Source organism: Zingiber officinale, chromosome 2B (assembly GCF_018446385.1).
Source record: "Zingiber officinale cultivar Zhangliang chromosome 2B, Zo_v1.1, whole genome shotgun sequence".
NCBI lineage: Eukaryota > Viridiplantae > Streptophyta > Magnoliopsida > Zingiberales > Zingiberaceae > Zingiber > Zingiber officinale.
The window spans coordinates 90,133,753-90,151,618 of NC_055989.1; the positions used below are offsets into that span (position 1 = coordinate 90,133,753).

Consider the following 17,866-nt stretch of genomic DNA (forward strand, 5'->3'; position numbering starts at 1 on the left):
TGTTTCCCCCTATTGGATTAGAGATTGTTAATTTTTTTTTAACTAAACGATTAATACGCCCACGGAATTTAGACAGCTTAGAGATGGGAGATTGTTAGTGAAAAATGCTTAAGAAACATCAAGTGGCAATGGAAAGGGGAGTTGGACAGCAAAAGTCACCAGTAAAAAGTGATTTTTTTTCTTCCATAGACACAGGAACAAGCTAGTGTATCTGTAGATGACTGCAAGTCTGGCTACAATCCAATAGCTACGTCTAGGGAGGCAATCTTGTACCAACACAATAAAGCTAAGAAGTACAAAGCAAACGACACCAGTCAAATGAAGATAGTAACATACGACGAGATCCCATCCATGCAGATGGCTCCTCCAACTTGAGGGGTTGGACGACCTCCCAGGTGAAGTCTGGATCATCCCTCCCAAAATGTCCATAAGCCGCAGTCTCGAGCATCAGCTCAGGAGTCTCCTCTGGGCGCTCAAGTGAAGTGGCCATGAACACCCTGGGCAATGTCAGATGACTGTGGCTCGATGTACATAAGCACGTTGCGGTGGCCTCATCGAGGCCGACATCATCGGAGGTGAATCCGATGGAACGGCAAGTGTTGCGGACATTCTTCTCGTAGTCGATATCGCCCTTGGTGGTGATCTCGCCGAATGCCATCACCATGTTGGTCTTGGTGCAGGTTTCACATGCAACCTTGCCGTCACGAGGATCCTGCTCGAGGCAAGCGTCGAGGACTGCAACCGAGATCTGATCAGAGAGCTTGTGAGGGTGCCCCTCGTTGACAGATTCAGAGGTGAAAAGGAAGGTATCCTCTACGTTAATTTGAGCTGAATCATCCCAAATAAAAGAGCTTCCGATAAGTATATTTTTAATATATATCTGATCCCGTCTGGAAGCTGAGTCGGATAGAGGTCGGTCGCGCTGTCACTAGGGTTAACGGAAAGTCGCTGCGAAGCCTGGTCGATCTGGCACCCGCCGGAAAAGCTTACACGAGTGGATGATGAGGGGTGATGACGAAGCAAGGGTCCTGCACACACTCGGACGAGCCCACGAGTCGGAAAAAGTCCCCGGGTCAGACCCTCCGACGCTCAAGTCAGGTACTTTTTCCTTAAAAGCACAAAGAAAGGACGAAAAGTGAAAGATAAGTGTGTAAAGACGAGTGAGCATACCTGCGTAAGAGACAAAGCTTCCCTTTTTATACTGCAATGGGTGCTTCTGAAGTCTGACGGGTGTCAGGGAATGTCGGGTGTCAGGCGTTGTCTGGTGGTGGATAACACGTGGCGTCCTCCTATAGGTCTAGGAAGGAATCATCGGGCGATGAACATCCGACCGTTAGCATATTCTCTGACAGACAGTGATTATTCCCTGACAGACTGTTACGATTCCCTGGTTTGCTTGTCGTGTAGTGCATGCTTACCCCAATCTGTTAATCCTAATCCTGGACTAGGTCCCTGTATCTTCCGGGCTCGATCTGTGGGCGTGGGCTTGCCTTTCCTGACATGTGTTTGTCACTTCCCCACTCTAGACCTGTGTCCGTCCCTATCCTGCATGTCCTGTTCTTTGAACTTCCAACCTGCCTTACCTTGTAAGTTGTGACCTGTAAGCCTTAGTTTGATTCCGCTTATTCCAAATCCCGACTTGTACGCCTTAGTTTGCTTCCGCTTATCCTGAGTCCTGACATGTACGCCTCAGTTTGCTTCCGCTTATCCTGAGTCATAACCTGTACTCCTAGTGATTCCGTATGTCCCGATCTGTCCGCTTCAATCTGTGTGCCTATGCCACGAGTCTATAAGTCTTGACCTGTACCCTTGGTTGACGCATCCCGACCTGTACGCTTTAGTCCTTGTATTCTGTTCCGTAAGGCTATAAGTCCTAACGTGTATCCTTGGTTGACACATCCTGACCTGTACGCTTTGGTCCCTGTGTTCTGTGTCGCAAGGCTATAAGTCCTAACCTGTGTTCTTAGTTGGCACATCCCGACCTATACGCTTTGGTCCCTATGTTCTGTGCCGCAAGGCTATAAGTCCTGACCTGTATCCTTGATTGGCACATCACGGCCTGTATGCTTTGGTCCCTGTGTTCTGTGCCGCAAATCTATAAGTACTGACCTGTATCCTTGGTTGGCACTGTTGAACCCCGTGGTAGTTTTGATGTGATCAACCAAGTTTAGGTTGGTCCTGCTTTGTGTTTGATCCCTGTGTCTAAGTGTGCATGAGCTTAGGAGTGCAGGAAGTCGAGCGGAAGACGCAGCTAGCGAGAAGGACGGCATGGGAAGGGAGCCGACGGGCTCGGTGCGTCCGAAGGATGAGAGAGCTGCAGAAGAGTATACCCGGTGGGCGTGAAGAACATGCGCGGTGTTCGAGGGACGTAAAGCCGGGAAGAAAGACTGCTCGAGGAGAAGGGCGGGAACTGGGTTCGGGTGAGCCCTATTCCGGATGGCCGAAATCACCCAAAGAAGCCGAACCAGAGCAAGTCAACTGGAAGTTGACTTGTCAATGGTTCGGTCGACCGAACACCCTGATCGGTCGACCGAACCCCTTTGCATCAGAGCACAGCCGTTAGTGACACGTCAGCATCACATCAGCCAGCGATGAAGTGATCGGTCGACCGAACCTCATGATCGGTTGACCGAACCCAAGTTTATCCAGAGACTCAGTCGAGCGTTTTGATCGGGCCAACTCAGCTGGAGACCGTTGGCCGATCGGTCGACCGAACCCAAGCTCGATCCACAGAGACTGCACCTGGACGGAAGACTGGGCAGGTACAGCAGCTTCGGTCGACCGATCCCTCTCGAGTCAAAACCTGATCCCGAAGATCAGGTCATCCGATAAGCTCTAGAACCCCTATATAAAGGAGGGTCTTGGGCAGCTTTAAAGAACAACGAATACGAACAAAATAGCAACTCTTGTACTCTCATTCTCTTGGCTCATGCTTCTGCTTCATGGGCTTAGGCCGAATAGTCACCTTACTACACCATCCTTCATGTTGCATCACATGCGCCCACTGCATGCCACGACTCACCTTTTCTGCAAGTCATACTTGGTCCAACCTTTGCATCTGTTTGCCATCGTCAAGTCAACCTCCTGTTCGACTTGTGCTTGGATAGCCCTCACGCACTATCACAAATTCATCCGCTACTTGGCATGTCTTGCGCACATGCCCACTATGTTGAATCCAAGGAGCAATAAGCCGATCCTTACGCTCAGTCATGCCATCAAATTAAGGGGATAACACTATATTGCTAAGGAAGGAGCCTCTCTTCAATAGGCTCAGTACTTTAACAGTGATTAACGTATTAATTAATGACCTTTAGCACTAGCAATTGACGATTAATGACTGAACCTGTAATCGGTTAATATTCAACCGTTTTAGGTTGACCATTAATACGTTACACACTTTACACTTAAGACAGGTAAAAAAAATAAATCCAAGTGATAAAATATTAGTTAGTATTTAATGCGCATAAACCATATGCCTACATCCGTTGATTTAGGATCGTCCAAGTCTTATGAGCCTATCTAATGGCTCAAGCATTATATGATTTTTTTTTAATCTAAAATATATCAACTCAATATCACATAAAAATATAAAAATATATCATTCTCTTTACCTTTAAAAGATCTCTATAACTCTTTCATCGACTCTATATTATCCATTTTTTTATACATCATTCATTATCAATTCCACCCATATTATTAATTTTGAAATGAAAAAATAAAATAAAATTTTAATACCGACTACAAACTTTAAATCTTGCATTGTTTGAATTTTTTCTTTAAAATTTTCATTTCACAACCTTAGATGTCTTGAATTTGCACCTTTTGATTTGAATCAACTATATTGTCCTAATATTTTTCAATACGAAACTAAAATTCGACGACTTTCATATCCGATACTAAATTGATAAGAATAGATATTATATTTGATCTTAGATAAAAAGTTGAGAAAAAATATGCTTTCTAATTTTGTTGGCCCAAGATAATTTATAAAAAAAAAATTCGTTCATGGTGTTATCAATTTTAAGACGTACGACTAAAGAGAACTATGATAATATATATTTTTGTATATAAAAAATAATTAGAAAAAATTATTAATAAATTTTAAAATTATTTTTATATAAAAAACAGACATTAATATAATATTATTTTTAACTTCTTTAAAATTAATTAATAAATGATCAGATTTATTTTTAATAAAACAGTAACATAGTAAATAGTAAAAATTTTCCAACAATTATTTCCCTGACTTCTTAAATAAACTCAACTCGTTTATAACGTTTTTTTTTCCATTTTATTTCCTTCGTGATTTGTCCTTAAGAGTCCAGGGGCTAAATTACAAAAAAAAAAAATATCGCTGAAAATGGCGGTCAGGAAAAAAATCGTGTGGGAAGGAGTAAAGGCGAACCTGATCTCGCGTACGGCGTACGCACCGTCCTCGCGACCCTCCTCCAGCCCTAAGAGGGGACCGTAGAAGAAGGAGAGCGAGGGGAGGAATCGATGAGACGATCTATCTCCATCTCTTAGCGGGATCTCATCTCCGTTGTTGTTTGTCAAATACTGGGTGGCCTCGATTGCATCTGGTGAGCATTTCGTCCCCAGTCATTATTTCTTTTGATTTCTGTATGACCACTAGGGAAATTTGTCATCCTCTTGTTAAAGCATTTAACAGCATACCTTTGTGTTTTGCTTTCTGTTGGTGCTTGTGTGTATATCTGTAATTACCTCGATTTGTGGTGCTAAATGATAGGGTTTCGTGTTTGGAGGATGTGCTTTAGGATATGTTGCCATCTAGTAGATTTACGAGCTCAAAAAATTTCCTTTTGAGCCTTGGATTTGCAAAGTTTGGATTTTGAACTCCTTTTACTTCAGATTTCATTACTTGCATCGAAATATTTTGGCAAAAAAGAAGGTTTTATGCTTTTAATGTCATTTGAAACTGTTCTAGACAAGGATTCTTATGCGTTGTTGTGTATTTCTGTTTGAAATTAGGTTTTGGTGCCTTGTGTTTGATTCAATAATTGTTTAAGTGTTTGAGATCAGCATGCTTACGTATTTAATTTCATGAAGTTGAGTTATTCATGGCACAGTTTGTGGATGATTGTTGTGGACTTGTGGGGTTTTGATTTTTGGGCGACCAAAAATGTCTTTGGAGACTGCCAGAATAGTCATAGACATTAATCTGCACATGTAGGAGTAGGCTCGTAATAATAAGATTTTCATGTTATTATAGTTTTTGGTTGGGAGCTTATGCTTTAATTCACATGCCTGTGTCTTGGAACTGCATCTTCATGTGCTCTGTTGATTTATTCTCATGTGTTTGCACAATTTTGACAATTGCATGAATTTCTCTTGTTTTTTTCTTGAAACAACCATCATGTTGAAACCCTCCTTTTTGGGCAGGTATGCACTCTTAGGATCTTTTTCTTTATGAAGGACTGGACAAGGTTCATACCAGATGGCTTCTATGGCACCCACATCGGGGCCAAACAATGCTGGTGGTAGTAGTCTTTCTGTTGATAGGTTGCCAGATGAAATGAATGATATGCACATAAGAGATGATAAAGTAAGTGCATGCGTTTTCTAATGAGTATAACCAAATTCCTTCCTAATAGAATGACAATACACCGTAGTTATTGATAGACACATTTTCATACCTGACAGTGATTATACTTTAATTTAGGAAGTGGAAGCTACTGTAATTGATGGCAATGAGACAGAGACGGGTCATATAATTGTGACAACTATTGGTGGCAGAAATGGCCAGCCAAAACAGGTAAGCTGTAAGTATTAATGCTTTGAAATGGCGTAAATAACTTGACAATTAGGTCAATTCCTAGTGGTTTTTCTACAGTTGTTGGTTTGCACTTAATTTATCAGTTGCCAATACTTAAATGCCTGGCAGACTATAAGTTACATGGCTGAGCGTGTAATAGGGCATGGATCATTTGGAGTTGTATTCCAGGTAACTTCAGCAGACCCATTTAATAGTATGGTAGAACATAGTCCCTGAGTGTTGAATTTGTGTTTGGTGCTTATCCTTCAGCATAGAGATTTGTTTTTCTCTCCAGTTTTTGTATAATTTTTTTCTTGTGACTTTCCTGCTAGGCTAAATCTCTTGAGACAGGGGAGACAGTAGCTATAAAAAAGGTTCTCCAAGACAAGAGGTATAAGAACCGTGAATTGCAAACTATGCGGCTTCTTGACCATCCAAATGTTGTGTGCTTGAAGCACTGTTTCTTTTCAACAACTGTAAAAGAAGAACCATATCTTAACTTGGTTCTTGAGTATGTGCCTGAGACTGTTCATCGAGTAATTCAACACTACAACAAGATGAATCAGCGCATGCCGTTGATATATGTGAAGCTTTATATGTATCAGGTAAACCCTAAACTTATATTGAGTTGTGAGAGTTCATTGCAAGTTTGTGATGGTTTGACAATTAGCTTTCTGCTTATTATGACAAGTATGTTGCATGCTGGATAACTACCAATTGGCACACCTAATTATTTGTTACTAATGAAAGAACAAATATAGATAATTTCAAAAAGCATAAATGCTGATTTTCTTTGGTATCCACAGATTTGTAGAGCATTGGCCTATATGCATGGTGGCATTGGAGTTTGCCACAGAGACATCAAACCACAAAATCTTTTGGTATGTTGTTCAACTTTTCATTTGGAAAATAGGTTTTTCTTTTTTCGTCATGATGTTGTTACTTCATACTTGTGTCAGTGTATGAGTAATAAACATAAGAGCCTTGTTTTTTTGTCCATCCACTGGTCAAACAAGTAATGTCAGATGTACGCGCTCAAAATGCTTTTACTTTTTCAACTGTAGTAGATTTCTTTGAAGTCTATATCTATTTGTGCCACTCGTTATTGATGAATGTTATTCACAGTTGCATACTCGTTTGACATGCAATGTTCTACATGCACCTACGTCACATTTGATATATGGACATGCACTAAATCATATATGTATGTACAGGTTGTTTAGTTGAAAAATCTAACTTGTATTAGATACTTTCATGGTAAAACTACTAACATTACATTCTGTAACAGGTCAACCCGCACACACATCAGTTGAAAATATGCGACTTTGGAAGTGCGAAAGTCTTGGTATGTCTTCATCCCTTAATTGTGTGCTATAGATGCTACCTGCGTTGGCTTTGCCTAAATTTAGATGATTTTTTTTTTTGTGCTAAACAGGTTAAAGGGGAACCAAATATATCCTATATATGTTCTAGATATTACCGAGCCCCTGAGCTCATTTTTGGTGCGACAGAGTATACAACAGCTATTGACATATGGTCAGCTGGTTGTGTTCTTGCTGAACTCCTCCTTGGACAGGTAAACTTCTTACACTATAATTTTCTTTTAACAGAACTCATTCATGCTAATAATTTATTTTTGGAGTCATCAACAGCCACTTTTTCCTGGAGATAGTGGAGTTAATCAGCTTGTAGAAATTATCAAGGTACCTCTTTCTTTTCTCCTAAACCTAAATTATCGCCATTTCTAGTATCATTTGTTTTAATCCTTCTGTTTCACTCGGTCAAGATTTTGGGTACTCCAACAAGAGAAGAAATTAAATGCATGAATCCCAAATACAAGGAGTTCAAATTTCCCCAGATGAAAGCTCATCCATGGCACAAGGTATATCTTGTTAATATTTAGTCTTGTTGTTTCCACATTCTGCATATTTTATTGTTCTTTAGCTGTTGTGCATACAATTTCAGCAATATTTTTCGATATACAGATTTTCCATAAAAGAATGCCTCCTCTGGCAGTAGATCTTGTCTCCCGACTTCTTCAGTATTCGCCAAAGTTGAGGAGTACCGCTGTGAGTATATTCTAGAAATTTATCGACTTGAGCAGAGGGCCCTATTTGCAAATCCATGTATTTAATTGCTACTCATGCAGTTGGAAGCATTGATCCACCCATTCTTTAATGAACTTCGAGATCCAAATGCTCGATTACCAAATAGCGGTCGGTGCCTACCTCCTCTCTTTAACTTCAAGCCGCATGGTGAGTCTGCATGCTTGGAAGATTATTCTTACACTACTTGTTCATCTTGTTCTCTCAAAAAACATAATGTTTTGTGGATCTTTGATGATAAACAGAGTTAAAGGGTGTTCCAGTGGAAATCGTAGCCAAGTTGATTCCAGAGCATGCAAGGAAGCAATGCACCTTCTTGGGACTGTGATATACTCTATTAAGTGCATTGCCTGTGTAACCCAGATGTGGAATCGTATACCTGTTGATGTTATTGTCGTCGTCTTAATCATCCGTCGTAGCATTTCTCCTGATGAAACCGCATACTGTTTTCCCGAGACAGGATTTATGCAGATCGAATGTTTGGGCATTATCTGCTGTATGCAGTGAAACTTCATAGAAAACTTCCAACCTTCTTTGTTTCTTTACCAGTGGATGAATGCTATCGAGGGCCAGTTCCCTTAACACAAGCCAATGTTGAAGGTATGCGATGGCTGATCGGTAGGATTCTTGCCAGCATGGTCTCATGACTCATGGTCGATTATGACTCATGTTCGATTCAAAATGAAATTCAAGCTCGAGTTTAACTCGAGTTGTTCGAATTTTAAATACAAATCAAATATTTTTCAGAGTCAATTCGAAAAGCTCGATATATTTATTTGCACCTCTAGTGCAAACGCAACATAAACCGATTAAAACACAAGTTTATGAGCTATATATTGATGACAGATGAGTTTAGGTATCAAATTAAAGAAAAATAAACTCGGGGGGTCAAACTGAAAATATGTTGTAGCTTCTCCGCCGGCCAGGCCCAAATGTAACCCTCACGTTACGTTGGTCGTAGGCGTGACCACCTCAACATCTCCGGAGAGCACCAGCCGAGCTTCCAATGGAGCAATCCCGAGTATCGAGTCCCGGCACCACCAACATCGTTCTATAGCCGAATCGAGGAAGAAGAAGAAGAAGAAGAAGAAGAGCATAGACATCGATGAACGGTCGTCCTTGTCCGCTGTAGAGGAGATCCCCTCCGATCTCAAACCCCGGCGGCCCATTGGACTCGATCCGGCACCCAAGCAGATAACAACCAACCTGTCACTCCTATTCCTAACAATTCTCTTTTGCCAACTTATTTGATCCAGCAGTTGCTCGCGTCTAAGATTCCAAAGGGAACCACACGATAGGAGGAGAAGCTACCTCGGCTCCTAGTTTTTGCTGTGCAAGTATTGGCGACAGAGCAAGTGGGAGATTTGCCCATGTGCGGAACTCTTCTAGTATCCAAAGTCTCTTTTCAGAGCGTGGATCTTCTATTAATTCCTCTTCATCTCCTCCAATGCAAAATGAGCATTCCTTTGGTTAGTTGACTTAAAGTTTTGATCTTTCTTTGTCTTACGAATGGATTGATGCTTCTGTTGCTCGGTTGCTTTCAGCATGCTGCACCATTGCTTGTTGACTTTCATATTACCTCATTCTTATCCTTTATATAATTTTGCTAGTGAGGTTATGAAAATGGGAGGAAGAAATTATAGAGTATGGTGGCCTCAGCAGCTCTTGACCTCCACCTCCAGTTCTGGCCTGTTTCTCTTTGGTTGGTTTATGGATTCTGTTGATTCTATTGACATTGTCATAGCAGCTGCAATTTCTTCAGCTAAAATTTTAACCCATCCTTTTCAGACTAATCTTGAGGTCAGCGAATTGCCAGAGTGTTACTAATGCAGCTTGAGTGTTTGAGCAAATTTCATTAAAGAATATGCTCCTATATGTTTTTTGTGATATTAATTTTTTTTTTCTATATTTGAAATGAATTGAGATGCTAAGAAGTTTTTCTGACATTCTCAAGAAAATTTTGTTTGGGAACAATGTGCTTTCATAATATAGATAGATATCATTCATATCGAGAAGCTTCTCTAACATTCTCAGCACATTGTGTTTGGGAATGATATGCTTTCTTTGTATGATGATATAAGATTGCTTCAGTTGAACTTAGCATCCCGGATGCAGCAATGATATTAGTGACTGCAAAAGATCTGGATGAAAAGTTGTTTTAACTTTCAATATTTGAATCATTTGTAATGCAAAGTATTGGAACTCTTGAGGAACTTAATGATTAGTATCTAGTGTACTAATATCTCTTTTTGCTCCAATGCCCCCTTCTGTATGTCTTTGTCTTTTTTATATTTAAAGGAGAAACACTACAAGGTTTTTTAGGAGAAGGAATAGTTGTTTAATACTTTCCCAAATTTGCAAGTATTTTATTCTTGAAAGTCTTTACATGATATACCACCCATGTTATTTTGTTAGCTTTGCATTTATTACTACAATAATTGATTAACCTAGAATAAGAAACCTGGCTGCTAGTTCCATGCAACTTATCCTAGATGTCTCATCCTTAATTTTTGTTGGAGTTTCTTATACCAATAGCTTTTGGTCACCCTTGTTAAATTTTGGAGTTTTAGGTTTTAGTCTAATACTAAATATGGATAAACTTATCATTCATATACAACAACAGGCAGAAGTCCCAGCTATTATGATTATGCTAACTTACTAATTTGATGAGTTTTATTTTAAAGGTGGATTGTCATCTACAACTAAGTCACCTATATTGCATAAAAAATCTACTGTTATATTATTGCCGAGAAGATATAATATTACTACACTTGATTAGAAAGTATGCTGGTAGTTTAAGAAGACACATTGTTATGGTTCATTTTTCTTATGGTTACTTAAGATAGTTGCTAGAATTATACAATTTACAATTTGTACCATGCGATATAATACGGTTCACATATAAAACAATACAATTCTTACATACGGATAAGAAGTGAAAATAGCCACGATGCAATTCAATACAATTTGATTCAACAGAAATATTATTTTATATGATTCCATAAACAAGAAATTCAAGCTAACCAATTAAAACTAATTAAATTAAACTCAATATATGCTAGAAATTAGATTGAATTTATTATAAAAGAAGGCCATAAGAAATTAAATTGAACTTAATATACTAGAAATTAGATTGAATTTACTATAAAAGGATAAAAACTATAAATTTTCTATTATAAAATAGAAATATAGTGGTAAAAAAAATAGGCATGATTGATGTTAGCCAATGTGAACTTGATGCCTATGAATGATTCAGAAGAAGTAAATCTTATCAGCTTTAAATTTCATTAAGAGCTGAAGATTTGATCCCCGATTGGAATAAGATGTTTTAGTGTCGTACCAACAGTAATAACACATGGTGCCGAAGACACGGACACAATAGGAGGAAGGAATTGGAGCAAAGTTAGAAGATAAAGAAGAAGAAGACTAGAGGAGAAAAAGAATAGAAAACCCAATTGGCTTAACCTCATTGCCCAGTCTTCTTATGGAAGCTCATGGAGTCTCGAGCAACTTGCGAAAGCCTTGAGTAGATTGTTTGTCCCATTGTCATCTTAAAAACTCATAAAAGATTTGTCGTTGTCTTTGAGGTCGCAGAAGCTTCGTAGTCATCTTAAATAGACTGTGGAAGATTTGTTGTCGTCTCAGATGGATCATGGAAGCTTCTCCATCATCTCGAATAGGTAAGGGAAACTTCATGGTCAACTTAGACATGTTCCAAAGCTTCATTGCCACTTGAAAAATTGAAGTTGTGGAAACTTTGTCATTGCAGTTGGTGCTACACAATTTTTCAAGTTTCCATTGAGTTTCACCCTCTCAGATAAGTTTTGCATGTTAGATGATGGGCGGAACAAGATGTTTTGCCTGGGCCAACTAGCATCGAACAATATTCTAGTCCCTCGTTAAAAATCATTGCCAACTTATTCCATTTGTTCTATTATGCTATCAAATGGAATATTATATTATCGTGACATATGTTTAGATATCAAAATATTTTTTAATTAATTAGCAATATTTTTTAACATATTTTATGATTCTTTTTGTGAACTTTTCAATTTATGATTTGATATTTGATCAAAACAATTAACTTTGATTTGATAACCTATTGTTTGAATGCAAAAAAATTTTGAAAAGTTTCTTTTTAGAATTGAATGCTTTTTTTGTTTGTTTAGGAAATCTTGGTGTCTGCCAATCAAAAGATGCCATTAAGACTGGAGTCTTTCACATTTTCTCTTCTGGGATATTGCTTAACTGATGGCGGTAAATTAAGACCAGTATGTAGTCAGAATGGTGGACTTCCTTTCAGGAAACAGTTCAATGATGAATGCTATAAAGAACTGAAAGCTTGTCAAAATAATGGAAAATGGCACTGTGATTGCATGAATTTCATAGAACCTTACTTCCTGTCTTCATTGGGATGCAATAACTGGATTTTTATGCTGCTATGTAAACCCCAAAGAATCCTGTACAAGAGGAATCAACAGATTCCATATCTACATCATGTCCATCACAATGGTGATATAGTGACCCCTGTTGATTTCCACGTATGTAAGTCTTGAAAAACTCCTGTTGTTGTTGGTTCATTTGTGCTTAATTTGCCATCTTCTATCTCCCAAAATTTTATCTTTTTGTGTTAATCCCAGATAATAGTATATGAAGTCCCAACCTTTGGTGTAAGTCATGTCTCTTTGAGTTCTTGGCATGCTCCTGAGAATATTGATTTGCTGTCAAAGAAGCCAAAATGGGTGAAGAAAATATACAAGAAGCCTGTAGTCAATAATTTGGTATGATCTTGTGAATTACTTTCCTTTTACAATTTTTATTTTATTTTTTTGTTTATTTCCTTTTCAGTTTATTTTTTAAAATTATCAATTTATTTATTCCAGGAGACAGTTCTTTTGGCACTCAATTGTTCAAATACTGCCAAAACATTCTTGGAGCTAGTGGAAAACACTCTTAGTCCCATGACCAGCATCTTCTTTGTGTCAAAGTACTAACCTTCGCATTTTTTTTTCACAAACCCCAACCTGTATTCTTACTTTCCTGTATCATTCTTACTTTGCTGCTGCTTATTTAGAATGCTGAGAGTGGCATCCATCATATGGCACATGGTGGCTGCAATTGTAGCTTCTATCTCCACAATTATATACATATTCCTTCAATTCTTTCATAAACCCTTGAGTCATGGTTCCATCTGGTTTATATTATCAAAGATATTCACACATACATCCAAGAATGTGCACATTCGTAGCTGTCAGTTTCTGTACTGGCCAGTTACTCTTCAAGCTCCCGGTACCAGGTAATCAAATATGCTTAAGCTCACCTTTGTTTTATATTTTTTTCAAGGTTTTTCTTATCTTATGATAATATCTTTTCAGCATTTCCCACTCAAGTGTTGAATATTCTCACAAAGCTGCATTAAGGAAGCACTTCATTTGGTCTAATGTTTTGATGGATGTTACCTTGGGGATTGTTCTTGGAATCCTATTGTTGGCTAATGTTGAAACTATCTGTTCATGGATTTCGGTTATTGTTCATCAAATAACTAATGACCTGTTGCGCTCAGGTTCTGTATGGTTAATGGGTGTCCCAGCTGGTTTTAAGCTGAATAATGAGCTAGCGGAGTTTATCGGCATAATTTCTCTCAATACAATTCAAATTTTCTCTACCCTATGGTCCTTTATTGGTGTTTTTTTGCAGAATTATACTTTGGTTATTGCACTGTTGGGGATAGTTTTTGGCCTGACTATTCCAGTGGCCTTGTGCATTGACATGCTTAAATTGGCAACATTTCATATTTGTATTCTGCACCACATGATATCTTTTCTCTATTCACAGCAGATTCAGGCTTTAGCTTCTTTATGGCGTCTATTCCGGTAATTTTTTTCAGAATTTGAAAATGCTTTCTAATATTCTGGATTTAGAGTCTTACCTTCTAAAGTTTGTCCTTTGAAACAATTATAGAAATGTTTTGGATTATAAGAGAACATGTGTTTCCTGAAATCGACATGCTTGTGATGTGCTGGTGGTACCAATTCAGTGGCCACTAGTAGGAAGGATTATAGTCGTTGGGAGTAGTGATGGCTTAGTTAGCCCATGGCGATGAAATAGATGGGGGAGAAGGAAGAAGTTCTCTCGTTGGTGGTCACGAATGTCTGATGGATTTGGTAGTGGCAAAACCTTTGTGGTGCTAGTGCCGGTCTGCAAGGTGGCAACGAGGAGATCTCTACAAGTCTTCTGCAGAGGAATAGGTCTTCCCATATTTGTGTTGGTTTGCTCTAGGTAGGGCTAGCGGTGACAGTGTGGGGCCTTTGTGGGGTGGCCTAAAGCTTCAAGTCAGATTTCTAGTATGCAAAGAAAGAAAGAAAAAAAAAAGAGGATAGCATGTGTGACCCTGTAATTGAATCTTCACATTTATCCCTCCAAATGGCAGTCTTTTCTTCTGTGTCTTATACTTTCCTGTTTGAAGAGCAAGGATTATTAAGATGGATGCTTTAGTTTGGTCGGTTTCACAATTTTATTCATCTTAACAATGTTTTGCTCCTTACTCCTTGCAGTAGCACCTCCCTTGGCCTTTTTAAGTGTAGATTGAGTCCATGCAACATGTGACAACATCATCCAAAATCATCTACACCTTCCAATGCCTCCACCAGATCCTTAACAAACTAAACCATGTACAACAAAGGCAGTGCCCTCCTTGTCGGCACTTCCCATTACAACCTTTCTCCGATCTAGCCACATGGAATCATCTCCATCGTGTTGCCCCAAACTTCTGCAACATCTACCAGCAACCATTGATGTTAGCTATGACACACCCTCCAATGAAATTTAGCCCGATTATATATGTCAGTCATCTCTTCCTCTTGGATGTATGCCATTTCTTAACTCAATGGATACATACATGTCTAAAGTTAGCTAAGTTTTCTACTTTTGATATATTTAACTAATCAGCTCTATCTGTTGAAAATTTCTAGTTTCGTGTATAGATTTACAATGTAGACCCACATTTTTGTTCAGTTTTCATAGTGGTTATTTCTGTCCCTATAATTTCATTTATATTTTTTTTGTGAACTGTTCATTTTTCTATACTGACAGTGGACAGAAGCGCAATCCGCTTCGACAACGCTTGGATAGTTATGACTACACGGTTGAGCAACATGTTGTTGGTTCTCTTTTGTTTACACCGCTTCTGTTGCTTATTCCAACCACTTCTGTCTTCTACATTTTCCTCACCAGTTTGATAACAACCATTATTTTCCTGTCCATTATATTTGAGATTATTATTTCATTGCTTCACGCTACTCCCTATGCCGAGGTGTGGATTTGGATCATGAGTCGAAGGAAGTTTCCCTCTGGAATATGGTTTGAAGTCTTAGATTTTGGTAATGGAATTACTGATGAATTTTATTCACAGCCTTGTTTCGATGGAAGGCAGGGTGATAGCTTTGGTGGTGGGGAATCGGGCTTTTTGGTTTCACAACTTTGCTGTAATTATGCTACAATAGGTAACAAGAACCAAAATTTTCAGCTGTCATTTGTTTGTATTCTGTGGCAAAATATGGATGATCACTAATCTGCCTATAGTTTTACATTTTCAGGTGTCTATTTTGTGTCAAGTATACAACAATCTAACAACACAAGAAACTGTTGAGCACAAATTGATCGTGTCTAATTATCACAACGAATTGTAGACCTGCTTCATGCATTTATTTTTCCATACAATCTCTTTCCTTCATTTTTTCCCAAATAATTTGGGCCATCAAGCCAATAGTATATGGAGCGGACTAATAATTTTATGTGGAGTATATCTGCAGCGGAACAACTTTTTAAGTATTTCATATGAAATTGTGTCTGTGTCAAGCATTGAACAATTTTCTCTGTTATTGCTAAAATTTAAATTACTAGTGTCCCATAAAAACTTGGAGTAAATGGGGGAGGACTATAATCAACCTATTACTGGAAATGTTTTGTCCAGATACTGCCACTTCTTAGTTGGTCATAGTAGGAAGTGAACTGAGCCACATTAAACTAGTTGTGTACCATCCTTAGAAATAGAACTGTGAATGATTTTCATTCGAGCTTGCGAGTACTTGTTCTCATTGCAAATAATGATGGAATGCAGTTGGTATGATAAAAAGTTCCTACTTGAATATGATCAGTATTACTACCATCTTTATGGGGTTGACTATTAAGTCCTAATTTTGATGCAAATATGTTTCAGGACAAGTTATTCTACCTTGCTACATAGGTGTATTCAATGGGGTTGCTCCATCCTTTTTTACATCGCTGGCACATGGACTTCTCAGCGGTCAAAGGTGACGCGCTTCCTAATGGTCTCGAACAAATTGTTGCACTGGACTGAAAGAGTTTGGATATTCCTGCAGATTCCCATCGACATTAGGTACTCGTTTGCCTTCTACAATGCCCTGGATGCAAATTACCTGCAAGGAATATTGGAAGCTATGCTACACTGCAGTCCTTTCAGGTAGATTGTGATATTTCAACCTCAAAAAATCAGCAACATAACGAATCTTGCTACAACCAAAACGTGTCGGGTTCTGCCATAAATATTTATTTATTCTTTTAGACTAGTCTTTGATATTGCCTTTGTTGTTTTTTTACACTGAACGGCTTGCCAATGTCTTTGCTCTTGACAATGTGTTTCCTTTGTAGCTGAATTTTAGCATCAGAGTTTGATATCATTAGCATGTGGTTGTCTTGGTTACGATATGCTAATTGTATTATTGGATATGTTATTCGATATGATATGGTGTTGAAATGAACCCCTGTACAATGTCTTTTCGTTTACATTTAGATATGTCAAAATGTTGTAAGTTAATCAAACTCTTGTGATCTGTCTAATGCACATCCTTTTGTCTCTAGATATCTGTAGTTTCTAAATGTTACAGATAAAGAATATTGTAGCAAAAGGCGAGGTGTCTATCAGAGTCTGTCCTCAAGTTATGTGGAGGTAAATCATAGAGTCAGTTTATAGTCGATCCTCAAGTGACTAGGAGTGGTAGGAGTACATATTAGAATATGAGTATATGTTATGTTGTAGGTTCCAGTAGGTTGGCTAGAGAGGGTGAATAGTATGCCATTAAAGTTAGCACTTCTCTTATTTCTTAACTTAGTAAGGACAAACACACATTAGTTAATCAAAAATAATAACATAAAAAAGAAAAGTGACATTAAGAATTACTTGAATTGCAATCGGGAAGGTTGTTAATTCAAGGTAGTTGAATGCGCACTATCAAGCTCCTTTTTTACCGGAGGCAGCTTACAACATTTAAGAATAAATGGAATTAAAACACGAATTTGGAAATGAAAGTACTGTGTTGTTTTAAACTTCGAGGACTAGGGTTCTATTTATAGTTCACTGGTCGCAACTAGTCGTTTGCTAACGTGGCAACTCTTGGGTGTTTAGACCATGTTCGAGCGCATGGACGTGGCCGCCTCAATCCATTTTGTAACGGCTCTTCGTCGACAATTTATCTATCCCGGGCGCTTGGACCTGTTCCGGGCGCCTAGAGTTTTGTTGACGTGGACTCCAATCTGATCCTTGCTACAACAGGTCGTTGACCAAGACATCTTGGGCGCCTATACCTGGTCTAAGCGTCTAGAGTCCGGACGCTTGGACACAATCAACTCAGGTTGACTAATCCGGTCGCTTGGGTGATCTTCCGACTGTCCAGAGTTGAGTTCACCTAAACCCAGCTCTGGTCTTCTCCACGAGCTGTCTTCTCGTCCTTCGGAAATGTCGTGTGCGTACTTCTCATCCTTCGGTGTACTCTTTGTAGCTCCTCGTCCCTCGGATGCATCAAGTCCGTTGACTAGCTTCCCGTGTTAGCATTTTAGCTCGCTGCGTCTTACTCTCGACTTCTTGTGTTCCTAAGTCCCTGCACGTTTAGACACAAGACATCAAACCGTATATTCTAACTTAATTCGGTTGATCACATCAAAACTCACTCTGGGTACTTACAATATTTTT

At 38.8% G+C, this 17,866-nt stretch overlaps 2 protein-coding genes and 1 pseudogene across 5 annotated transcripts; 2 read left to right on the plus strand and 1 right to left on the minus strand.

Moving 5' to 3' along the window:
• Nucleotides 1-473: 473 nt before the first annotated feature.
• Nucleotides 474-1,412, minus strand: LOC122048439 (annotated as a pseudogene).
• A 2,913-nt stretch (nt 1,413-4,325) lies between these two features.
• Nucleotides 4,326-8,423, plus strand: LOC122046303 (shaggy-related protein kinase alpha-like). The gene is made up of 13 exons (XM_042606918.1): nt 4,326-4,580; nt 5,401-5,563; nt 5,681-5,773; nt 5,903-5,962; nt 6,106-6,378; nt 6,580-6,654; nt 7,062-7,118; nt 7,209-7,349; nt 7,426-7,476; nt 7,560-7,655; nt 7,759-7,842; nt 7,923-8,028; nt 8,124-8,423. The coding sequence occupies exons 2-13, from the start codon at nt 5,456-5,458 to the stop codon at nt 8,204-8,206; spliced, it is 1,227 nt and encodes a 408-aa protein (XP_042462852.1). The 5' UTR covers nt 4,326-4,580; nt 5,401-5,455; the 3' UTR covers nt 8,207-8,423.
• A 296-nt stretch (nt 8,424-8,719) lies between these two features.
• On the plus strand, nt 8,720-16,605 carry LOC122046302 (N-acetylglucosaminyl-phosphatidylinositol biosynthetic protein gpi1-like). 4 transcript variants are annotated; one of them, XM_042606914.1, is made up of 10 exons: nt 8,971-9,347; nt 9,489-9,678; nt 12,048-12,419; nt 12,519-12,659; nt 12,762-12,865; nt 12,953-13,174; nt 13,254-13,751; nt 14,971-15,380; nt 16,097-16,190; nt 16,260-16,605. In XM_042606914.1, the coding sequence occupies exons 2-10, from the start codon at nt 9,496-9,498 to the stop codon at nt 16,369-16,371; spliced, it is 2,136 nt and encodes a 711-aa protein (XP_042462848.1). In that variant the 5' UTR covers nt 8,971-9,347; nt 9,489-9,495; the 3' UTR covers nt 16,372-16,605. The 4 variants fall into 4 exon arrangements, with proteins under 4 accessions (XP_042462850.1, XP_042462849.1, XP_042462851.1 ...); XM_042606916.1 differs by lacking the exons at nt 16,097-16,190; nt 16,260-16,605 and adding an exon at nt 15,460-16,090 and having other exon boundaries at nt 8,720-9,347; XM_042606915.1 differs by lacking the exon at nt 9,489-9,678 and having other exon boundaries at nt 8,721-9,347.
• The last annotated feature ends 1,261 nt before the right edge of the window (nt 16,606-17,866 follow it).